Here is a 12,654-nt window from a genome sequence, read left to right as displayed (position 1 = left end):
TTCAGCACAATTAACAAAATAGAAGAGATTAACCAAAACATTAAGAAATTAAACAGATTTATCCAACAAATACAAAAATTAAACATGTTGCAAAACAATAATTTTTTCAAGAATATTGTTGAAATGTAGAAGAATACAAAACAGAAAATTATTTTTTATCTGTATCATCATCTTTTCTGTATCTTCTTTTTCGCGGTAACCGATAGCTGCACTAAAAAAAAAAAGATCGAGTAGAACAAATCAATCCTTTGAGTTGAGCAAATTTAGTTACGTCAACTACAATCAAATTATTTTTTGTCAATTAGATTTTAATTAATTAGACAAAAATTTAGTCTGTTACACAACTGTATTTTCAATTTATTTGATACAATAAGATGTTACAAGAACATAAAAATTATGTTGCAAGAATCAAAGCATACAGCTAGTTCGCCATATACAACTCTGGAATTACGTTTGTTTAACTCGACTTCAGTTGCTAATAATACTGATCTTTCTTTATAGTGTGCAATCGTGCTTCGTCGCGTAATATGAGAATCAATTACAAAAAAAACCTTTAAACAATAAAAAATACTTCTTATATGTCGAAAAATGCAAAAAAAAACGCAAAATAGGGTGGGAATCGGTTTTATCCCGGTTTTTTGAGGTCGCATTTACCCCGATCGATGTTTCCTATTTTAAATATGTGTTTTTAAGATGCAATAAATTTCCTTCTTCTCTAAGAAACCTTATTGTATACTATTAATAAAAAACACTTAGCTTTGAATTCCAAGTCTACACTAATACCTTTAACTGAATTTCTGTAAAGGGAAAAAATAAAATCAGAGATCTCAAAAATAATATTGGCTATAGCTTGAATATTTCAAAACCAAATTTATTAATTGTATGTCGTCAAAATACTGTTAAGTAACAATGCTTCTAATGGCTTTTTTTCATATATGATTATTTTTTTGAAATAATAAAGGGGTTCGGGTTAGACCCGGTCTCCTCTATATACTTTTATATTATATTTTTTGTTGAAAGAGACTGAAATAAATTTAATATTTAAAACAAGTTTGTTGATTTATCAGGGATAAAAAATTCTTTTTATTTTTAGTTTAGATTTTTTTGGCGCCATTCTAGAGTCCACTAAAAATTTTTTTTTCGCGATCGGCATTCTAATATAATTCCGACTTGTAAAATCATCAAATCTATAAAATTATATCTTTTTTTTCTTCCCCTTTAATTAAAATTTTGTCTGGTTTTTTCCTGTTTTATTGAGTTTTCAGAGATATGGAGATTCGCATCTTATAAGGGATCGACCAAAAGTCTTTTTTTTGTCTTTCTGATGTTTGAATTTTTGCTTATTTTAAATAATTTTTCTCCATTCTGCTGATATAATTCCTTCAATATCCTGCTCTCACAAATTTTACTACATCTTGGATTTCTAGTTTCTCTCGTATTGCACCACTTCTTACTTAGCCTTTTAAGGTGGTTCTTGTAGTACTTTGAAGTCACAAAAGCAACTATTATTATTAGTAAAAAATATGAATGATTTAGTAAAAATCAGCATACATTTAAATTAATTTTTCCGTAAGGTTTTTCCTTATTGAACCGTCGCTATATAAACTAAAAATATTAGAGCGATATTTGACTAGAGTTGGAATCATATATTTGGCAACGTCGCGTTTTGGCCGCTGGAGCGTCTGGTGTATCGTCATAACCAAACTGTTAAGGCCTAAACACAATGCCAGGCAACAGGCAATAGGAACAGGAAATAAAGAAAGAGAAAAAGAGAGAAGAAGATCCTTTCTCTCTTTCTCTCTTTCATTATTTCTATTTTTATTGCCTGTTGCCTGGCATTGTGTTTAGGCCCTTAGTGCGTGTAAATATGAACAAACAGCCTCGATGCAAAGGTCATTCCGATGAAACGAAGAATGGTAGGACACGAAAATGGTAGGACATGCGCCTTGTGCGTCAGTTAACGCCTTCGACGTTGTCAAGCAGCCATTCAAAACGTTCGCCATGACTCTCGTAACGTGTCAAAAGTTGCTGAAGCTTGTCAAAAATATCGCTTTATTTATATACGGTACGGTTTAGTGTCGCATCAGTATCTTTAGAAATTTTTATTGCATTGATTAAACAGTTTATTATTCGTTTATCTCTTTGACTATAATGGAAGTATGGACTGCTAGTAGCTAACTTCAGATTGGTAGCTAAGATATGTCACGCCACCAATTGAGAAATTTGAGAACTAAAATAACGTCAACTGTTATGAAGCCTGTGCTCAGAGCATTTAAAGTTTGTCAACAGTATTCAGAATTACATATTAGTGTTAATAAAATGGATGTTTATTAAAGTAACATTTTTACTGGGTTTTTTTCAGATTTTCCAGTGATAAAAATAATACGAAAAAGTTATAATTTTTATTGATATCCACGATTGGATACGTATAAAATAATAATCGTTGCAGCACAAGTTTTCAATTTTTTTAAAATAAATGAAAAGTAAAATGCTCCAAATGTGTTTAATAAAATGATACATTAAGAAATGTTAATGTATCTACTTAATAATTTTAATACGCATTTTCATGAAATTATGGAAATTCTTAGCATAATAGAAAACCACAGATTCATATTAATAAAATTAATTCCTCAATTATTTTTAAACATAAAATTATATTATTATGGAAAACATGTTACTTTAAAAATGCATAATATATTTCTTCGACAACTTAACAAAAACTATTTTTCAATATATATTGAAAAATAATAGTTTTTGTTAGGTTATGTCGAAGAATAAAGTTCAACCATTATTATTTATTATATATTTTTATATTGTATTAAAAATCTTATTAAAATGTTTTTTTCTATTAAAATGTTTTTTTTATTAAATATATTTTAATTTTAAATATCTGATACATATTAAATACATATGCTATATTTTAATTATTTACGTTTAACAATAAAAGTTTTATATATATATTTGTGTAACTTATTTACACTTTAAATTTCTTTTCTGACATTACGTTATCTTAATTTTATCAGTTTATGTTTATTTAAGTCTATAATTAACATTTATCCCACCAAACACCAAGTTACATGTAACGTACCTGTTAGTTGTAATTTCCCACTCAACAATGTAATTGTAATATAACACGTGTGTTATATTGCAATTATATTATTGAGTGGGAAATTACAACTAACAAGCACGTTACATCCCACCAAACACCAAGTTACATGTAACGTACCTATTAGTTGTAATTTCCCACTCAACAATGTAATTGTAATATAACATGTGTGTTATATTGCAATTATATTATTGAGTGGGAAATTACAACTAACAAGCACGTTACATGTAACTTTGTGTTTGCTGGGATGTTATATACTACTTATAAACTGATGTTCATAGTCTATATTTAAAATCATTTTTAGTTTATTTTTACATATTACAAAAAGTATTTCATTGGTTACGGTCTTAAATATACAATCCAACTAAGAACACTAGTTATAGAATGTAAAATATATTTTATTTTAGTTAATGCTTTGTATGATGTGTTTATATTTCCCGCTCTTTGGTCAATGGAGCGGAACCTAAGGTGCGTTCCGTTTCACGCATGATACGCATGATGCATCGTTCATCTTTGTTGTTTGTCAAACGTTAAACAAGGATGAACAATGCATTATGCGCATCATGCATTGAAACGGAACGCAGCCTTCAATCTCGAAGATGTTGACTACAGCTCTTAGTATAGAGTTGTGTTCCGTTTAACGCATAATGCGCATAATGTATCATTCATCTTTGTTGTTTGTCTGACGTTAAACATAAATGAACAATGCATTATGCGCATCATGCGTGAAACGAAACGCAGCCCAGAAGTGAATGAGAAAAGTGGGACACAGGTAGTCCATACTTATATAGTCAACGGTTCATCTAGTCAAGAAGTATGAACATATCCCATGAATGTGCAATCTGATTCACTTTTCCCTATTATCACGATGCAAAATTGGTAAAGTTTTCAGACATATATCTCCGGAACCAAACGATAAACAAGTCTGACATTTTGCAGACACATTCTAGCTAGAATCGTTAACCTTTCATTTAATGTATTTTTTTCTGAGCTATCTACAGGGTTGGGAAAGTTACTTTGTAAAAGTAACTGGTTACAGTTACAGTTTTTTCATTGAAAAAGTAACTAATTATAGTTACAAGTTATCGATTTTGAAAAATAACTCGTTACAGTTACAGTTACAGTACTAAAAAAATAACGAGTTACTTTTTAGTTACTTTTTCTTAAATAATTGTACATTATTTTAAATATAAGAAATAAGAATCTTACATTTTATGCTTTATTAACTGTATATTATGTGCTTAATTATGTGCTTTAACAAGTTATTTTATATACACTGAATGAGAATTTTGTAAAGGTAAAACTCTAAATCGCATATTACTGTTATCAGAATTAAATGAAATATAACGATACCATTGGCTGTCATACATTGATTCATATTTTTTTTTGTTACAAAATTTTCATAAAATTTTTTATAGAATTTAATATTATAGAATTTGATATTCAAATATATCATCGTAAAAAAACCTCTTTGTGGCATTGTAAAGAGAGCCACCGATACTAAACATATATTCCACAGATCGATGCAGAACTCGGAATGCCTGTGTTATATTTAATAAAGTTTCTTAATTGCAGTGTAATTATTTAGTATATTAATACTGGAATTATTTGATTTTAAGATTGATACAATTCCTCTTGTGTAGACTCGACTTTTTCCGGTTGTTGATTAAAAATTTTAGCGCATGTTCTAAAAAAAGTAACTATTAAAGTAACTATCAAAATAGTTATTAGTTACCAAAAAAATCTAACTGCGTTAAGTTACAGTTACAGATAGAGAAAAGTAACGAAGTTAAGTTATTAGTTACCAAAAAAAGTAACTGTAACTGTAACTTCGTTACAAGTAACTCGTTAGTTCCCAATCCTGGCTATCTATATATTCTGTATATTTGATCTAAATGCAAGGATCATCTTAAGGTTATTGTTAATTTTATGTTCTTTATGAATATATTTAGAATTGTAAAAATAAAAATATTGAGAGCTTAAGGGGATACCCTTAAGCTCTCAATATTTTAATTTTTACGATTCTAAATATATTCTTTTCCACATAGCACGGAATATTACAGTAATATCACAGAAATATTGTTCTCCCATTACAATATTACAGTGAAATATCGTATAAATATTGCAGAAATATTACCAAAATATTACTACAATATTAAAATGTCCGCCGAAATGGATCACAGTAATATAATGGTGATATATCACAAATGTATTACTGTAATATTTACGTAGTATTTTTGTAATATTGCTAAATGTAGGGTTCTGGATACTCATTTAACATTTATGAAAAATATGATCTCAAAGACAAGAAATTTACATTAAAAATTTTACACCATTTTCAAATAAAAACATCTAAATAAAGAAATATTTTTACTAGATAGTTTTAACACATTTATAAAATATTTCAACAACTATTTCATTGAGTAAATAAACTGCAAAAATGAATGAATAGTATTAGAATCTAGACATATTTGTTTACGGCTATTAATTCATTAATTGTCAAGGAAAAAAATTAGTTTTTACAGTATTTTACAAGTGTTGAAACTGTCAAAGTGTTTTTTTATCCAGATATCTTTTACTTAAAAATAGCATGGATAAATTTATAGTGTAATTTTTTCGCTTCTGAAGTCACATTTTCAAACTAACAATTATTATAAACCCTCACTTAATTTAGTGAGTGATATCAATTCTAACGTATTGTTATTTAAAATGTAATATCGCTATAATATAACCTAATATTTTAATGTTATTTATAAACGTGTAATATGTAAGTAATATTTCTGTAATATTTTACTGTAATATGTAATATTGTTGGTATATTGCAATTTTGCTGCGATATTAGTGTAATATTCCGTGCGGTTGTTTTTAAAGTTTCTGTTCGAGTCTACCGCGTACTGTTAGTACTGACTTTACAGTAGCCTTGTAGAACTTATAGAACTTTTTGCTTTTGATAGACATGCATTTATTCTATCAAATGAAATCTTATTTTTAAAACCGTATTATGAGAAAAATAATAATAAGAAAAATAGAAATAATGTTTCACAACATTACAAACATGTAAAATAATCTGATATTACCAATAACATCTTATTATTTAAACTATCCAATTTGCAAAAAAATTATACAAATTTTATCCTTATTTTTGAAGAATTTGATTTTAGTAGACTTTATGTAGAAACAAATCATGAATATATAAATGGTTTTATGGATTTTTACTCTTTTAATTATCAAAGATCATATTTTTATTAATATAATAAAGTCTAAGGTTCTATTTTAAAGAAATAAGGTGTCGTTTTAAATCTAGAGCGGTATTGACGTCTTTCACCTATATAAAGAAAATTTTAATTACTTAAAGAATTTTATTAACAAAAAATGTTATAATATTAACCAGATATTAACAAAAAACACTTTATCACAATTTGAAAATAAATTATGAAAGCGTATTTTTTATAAAAAAATTAATATTTATAATGAGTTGACACGTATATTTTATTTACTTATTTTAGAATTTACATTTAATACTTTTATGTTATTTGTTTATTTAATCATACATTGTATTATTTTAAAACTAAGATTAATATTGAATAGTGATTTAATACAAATTATTCAAATATGTAATTATATTATGTTAAAATAACATTCTAGTATGTTAAAAATAAAGTTTAATAAAATTAACGTTCTTTGTATAAATGCTTTTTACTGTGTACAATTAACAAACACATAAAACCTTAAAAATTATCATATACAAATTACGAATAAAAATAAAAAAGTAGTAAATTTTACTAGTGGTATATAACATCAAAATTTCTTCGATTAAATTCGCAGAAATTTCTGTAAGTGCTGAAAATAAATTAAAAAGCAATTACCTTGAGGACACTCTCGTCCTCGGAATGACAGGACGACTGCAGTGTGACGTCGGCTACCGTACCGGCCTGGCTCACGATGAAAACCTTCATTCCCTGCGACACCTGACGTCCCGTCAACACCGCCGTATTCATTACCTCCCAGTTCTGAAACAAAACATAAAATCTTTTTATTTGCTGAAGAGAAACTCATAGCTTTACTATTCCAATTTTTCTCATAGTTAAATTTCCACCACAATTTTTAATAGCATGTGACGGAAGTTTGCATATATTTTAATATATGCATGTCTATAACCTATATTTATAAACCTATTATCCATTATTCATAACTGTTATGTATTCTGCCTTTAACTTTATTTCTTTACCGTTCAAGACAAAGGGCGCGGTGAGCAATATTAAAAAATATAAACCACTGAGAACATAAAATTAACAAAAAACAAATTGAATAGAAATATGTAAAATACATTGAAAAACGTTCAATTTATCTCTTGTCCAAAAATATAGGTACATAAATATTTAAATATAAAATAAATAAATGCATTATAAAAATAAAAGTTTTCGGAAGGAACTTAATTTTAGCAGTAAACACTTAACATATTTTATACGTTTCAAAACGTATAAATAAAGATGTAACTATAATTATTTTTCAGTTGTTTTACTAAATTGGAAAAAATAAGGAATATTATTATATCTTGTTTTAACGATTCGTTTGATTCTACTTTTCGCGGAAAGAATACAAATTTTTTATCCTTCACAATGGAACTTTAAAATTTGTATAAAAACTTTTTCTCGATCATAACACCAATCTAAAACCTTTTTGCTATAAGCCATTTCTGAAATAAGCGATTAATTTATAACGTTAACTTCGTAAAATACCAAAAAAACCTCATAAAAGCATCTGCTTACCAAATCGCCTGATTCGAGTTGAATTCAATTAGATTTGATTGAATCCTGATGTTGCCGTATGAATTTTTTAATAAAATAGATAATTATATTTTATTTAGGTACCACAAAAGCATAAAAAATTAATTTATTAAAAAAAATTTTTTAATTATTATTTTATTTGCAGAATTATTTTTTATTTAATAATACAAAAGTCTTTTAATGATATTTAATTATTGAAAAAGTGTAGTCTGTCACTCAATTGTCTGTCAATACGCAATAATTCTTCCACATAAGTACATAAAATCGTTTTTTTAAAGCTGTTTTTAAACAATTTTTGATTTTTTAATTACCATATTAGTCAGGAAAATCCAGAAATAAAATGTTAAATGTTGAAGATATTGACTCCATTTTTATAATAAATTATTGTCAATAAAAGTGAAGTAGTTGACCAATTTTAAAAATATTACTTTATAGATTTATTTAGAAATATTATATTATGGAAATATATTATTTATAGATAAGGAGATAAAGAGAAAGAATCAGTAAAAATTAAAATGTTTATGATTAAAATATTTATTACGAAATGTTATTTGATACTCTCCTGAAATTTCCAAAATTTTTTTTCTTCTTAAAATTATCTCTTATACAATATTCAATTTGCCAAAAATAATTTTTTTATGGATTTCCTTGTTTTTATAATTTTCAACCTAAAAATTATGTATTATTAAATAAAAAGTAATTCTATACATAATATATGTAATATATTGTGTAATATGTAACATGTAATATATGTAATATATGTGATTAATATTGACTATTTAAAATTATATTACTTTTTTAATGTTTGTCGCACTTAAATGAAATATTATTTTATTTAAACGCTAATTGCTGTTACTATTGGTTCTATGAACAATGTCGATAATATTTGCGTTTTTAGCGCTAATAGCGTCTCTCCGAAAACGAATGCATTCATTATAGATCTCACCATCAATATTAATATACATATATACTTCTTGGGTATATTTATAATGTATCACTTGGATTGGAATAATAAATAAATGTATTAATTCTTTATTTTACTAAATAGATGAATACATTCTACTAAAAATAATAGGTAATCTGAAAAGATTGTGAGATTTCTGCGCAAGTTAGGACATATCATGAATCACAAAAGCAAAAGCAAGTGGGCTGGTGCACAGTATAAAGCGCAAGCGGAACAGAGACTATCATAGAACTAGTTCTATTATAGAAACAGATAAGAACTTCGGAATAATGCGAGTATTGATACTGGGTTTGTAACCCAGAAATGAGAAATGAAAGGAATAAGGAAAGTTTTATATTAATAAAAATTTGCTATGATGTTTTTGTTTGATTCATATCTTATATTACGTAAACATCTTGTTAATTTTTTCAGTATCTATTATTTTTAGTATATTATAGAGAGAGAGACTCATCCATTTAGTAAAGCAAAAATTTAATGGATATATTTTAGTACATGTTGTGATGCTCTTGCTTACAATTCAAGATACCATATATCCTATCTTGCGTATAAATTTAAGGATCTTATTAATTTTTACAATGTTCATTATTTTTAGTAGATTAATTTATTATTATGAAAATCCAAGTGATATAAATACGTACACATTTCAAACTCTTTCGGACACTTTTCATAGGCGCATGTGATGGTCATAGAGAATACATATTTTATCGAAGTTTTTTAACAGTTTTCTGAATATAGTCATTGACTGTAACGTTTAATATTTCGCTTCGTGAGGCAGAACGACGCTAACTTCTGGAAATTTTTTTTGTTTTGTGCAAAAACGCGTCAAATAAGCATAATTATATTGGTAATGAGAAATCTAAACTATATTATAATTGTCCTAAAAAGTATGTTTATTAAAAAATTATCACATCTCGAAAACTATGGTATAATGGCTAGAGCAATTCGGTTTTCACCATTTTATTGCTTCATCAAATGTTCAGAATTTTATCGTTTTTGATCATAACTCTTAATTAAAAAAAAATTTTCGAAATTTAAATTAATTTTTTTTAAATAAAAATCGCAGAAATTTTATTAAAAAGTATTAGGAACTTCATATTCAAATATTTTTCAGAATTCCTTAGAACCATTTTATCTCGATGTGTAAAAAATCGTAAAATTGGCGTCCTCATTTAAAAAAATCAATTCACTATCGTAATTGAAGACTTTTAAAAAATTATCAAGAACTCTTCTTTTTTTCCAGGTAATCCAGAGTTTAAAACAGAACTATGATTCGTTAATTTGGGGAGAGTGAGGCAACTTCATTGGTCCTTAATCAACATAGTTTCTACTTCTTCCACATCGTCCTTCCTACGTCTGTCAACTTTATAGTTTTGATCCTAGTGTTATATGTTAATGGTCCTGTAGTCAATAACGATGTTGCTAATACACGGGGGAGATTACTTCCCATGTTACATGTTCACATACATGTATGCGTCGTCCATGTACTTTACACTAGTTCGTCAACGAGGGAGCTCTGTAAAGGGATTGGTTGAACAGGTTCGGTCGACCAGACTAGTGAGCCAATTCCAAGTTCGCTTCCGTCTATACAGATTGACGGCCTTTGGATCAAATGACTCAGATATTGTAGCGAGAGAATTTAAATCTCTAACGCCAGTTATACACCATGGAGTGTATACACTAGCCAACTGCTATTAGATGAGTCGTTTGATGAGTTTGGTAAATTTTTATGAAGTGGCCCACCATTGATTTGTTGATGTGGCGTCTGGAAAGTTCCACTTTTCAAACTCCCTCACATCAAATTTCAGTCAAAAGTGACGCGTTGTTTATATTTGATAATCATTTGAAGCGAGTGGTTTAGCAGTTGCCACAAAAATGGAAAAGATAAAATTTTTTTAAAATTTTAGATAAAATGTAAGAATTTCTACCAACAGTTAAAGTTATATGCATAATTTATTTAAAGTACACAGTAAAAAAATTTGTGTTAAATTTAACAGATATCGCATGTTCAAAACGGTCCACAGAAATTTTTCTGTTAATTTAACATATTAAGGGGATGCTGGAGTCGTCTGTTTTACCGATTGAACGTTATTATTTTTAATTAAGCCTATTTTTTTACTGATTTCATAGAATTAAAAATCCTTCTCCAGAATTAAAGTATAGACAATAACAAATAGTGCCTACCTATAATATTATGTAAAAAACAAAAAAAGTTAGAAAATTATATTTTTGTGCAGTCGCCTCATATCTTTCATCTGTAACACATAAGTTTTAAAGACTCTGTACGTACAAATAACTAGTACGCACTAATCTTATTACATGAAAGAATAATAAAATGCTTGCAGAAATGAGCTAGAAGCTTTGGTGTAAGAAAAAAGCCTCAGAGAAAATTTCGTATATATGTGTGAGTGAGGAATCGGTCCGAGGCGGTCTGAGGATAGAAACAGAGCATTATTTTAATTCACAGATTAATATTAATATATGTATTTTAATTCTGGAAAAGAATTTCTAAATCTATAAAAGAAATATATACGAAATCTCATTAATGATGTACACAAATGACTCTACATTATCGACCTCGATCAAGTTTGAGAGGCAGTCCAACATCCCCTTAAGCATATGTTAAATAGCAACATAAATATTATGTTATATTTTAACATAAAACTAAATGTAAATTTTATAATTTAACATAATTTTTATGTAATGTAATTTATACAATTTAATGAGAAAATTATGTCAAAGTAACACATGTAATATGTTACTTAAACATTATAATAATGTTAATGTAACGTGTATAACGTGTAACAATAACATATTATATATGTTATTTTAACACAATCATAATATTATTTTAACACGTTATGTATATTAATTTAACATATTATATATGTTAAATAATAATTATTCTAGAAATGTTGAAAAAAATGTTTACAATTGTATATATAGATCGTTCCAGGATCATCGATAAAAACTGTGTGTATATTATTGGAATCAGTTCAATATTATAATATATTTGAATGCAATCGTGCTTGGTTCTCTGTTCTTGGCGACCCCGTTTTATTCACCTAATAGGTGAATCTTTTTTACGAGAAATGCGCCATCTCAGAATAGATAGTAAAGTCCTCAAAAATAAAATGGTCCTTGTTAAAACTCAATTATAAAGTAAATTCAACATTTTTTTCTGTCAATTTTAACAGCTAAATCCTATCACTAATAATAAAGAACATATTTATGGTGTAAAATTAAAAGTACGTGCACATTGTGTTACTTTTACACTTTTTTTTAGTTATTTTAGTAATTTAACACTTTACTTGAATTAACACAACAGCAATATGTTAAAGTAACAAGCAAATATGTTAAATTTTAACATAAAAGTTTTAACCAGGATATTTTTTAACAAAAAAAACACAAAATTTTTTACTGTGTATAAATATTGATACATTTGTAAAAATGGATATAAATTTTTTAAATTTAAATTCTCTGCGAATATACATTTGTCGTCGTTATTTTCAGTTATTTGTATTTTATTTTTTCTAATAGTTTAATAGACTGACTGCAACAGTTTGCAAACAACTTTAAAAAGTTAGAATATATGGAATAATGCATAAAGCTTGAACTTGTATAAATTGAGTATGCCGTATAACTTCCATGAACGTAAAATTATATTTTTTAATACACAAATGAAACACAGTTATTTTCTAAAATATTTCCGAGATCAGGAATATTACTTTGCAAAAGTTCATTACAAGAATATAAAAAGCATTTTTAATGTAGGATGTTTCATCGACAGCGAATGGAAA

The 12,654-nt window shown here is 26.9% G+C and overlaps 1 protein-coding gene across 2 annotated transcripts in view; it reads right to left on the bottom strand.

The window, feature by feature from the left end:
- LOC105833146 (transmembrane protein 132E) overlaps nt 1–12,654 on the bottom strand; it is a 301,760-nt gene that overhangs the window by 16,662 nt on the left and 272,444 nt on the right. For both annotated transcript variants that reach the window (XM_012674627.3, XM_012674629.3), the window contains exon 5: nt 6,973–7,116. In XM_012674627.3, coding sequence (XP_012530081.1) covers nt 6,973–7,116 — 144 coding nt within the window. The remainder of the gene's footprint in view (nt 1–6,972; nt 7,117–12,654) is intronic.

Source organism: Monomorium pharaonis, chromosome 2, assembly GCF_013373865.1.
Source record: "Monomorium pharaonis isolate MP-MQ-018 chromosome 2, ASM1337386v2, whole genome shotgun sequence".
Lineage (NCBI taxonomy): Eukaryota > Metazoa > Arthropoda > Insecta > Hymenoptera > Formicidae > Monomorium > Monomorium pharaonis.
Note: the sequence above shows the minus strand (reverse complement) of the source record. Positions and strands in the feature narration are given on the sequence as shown.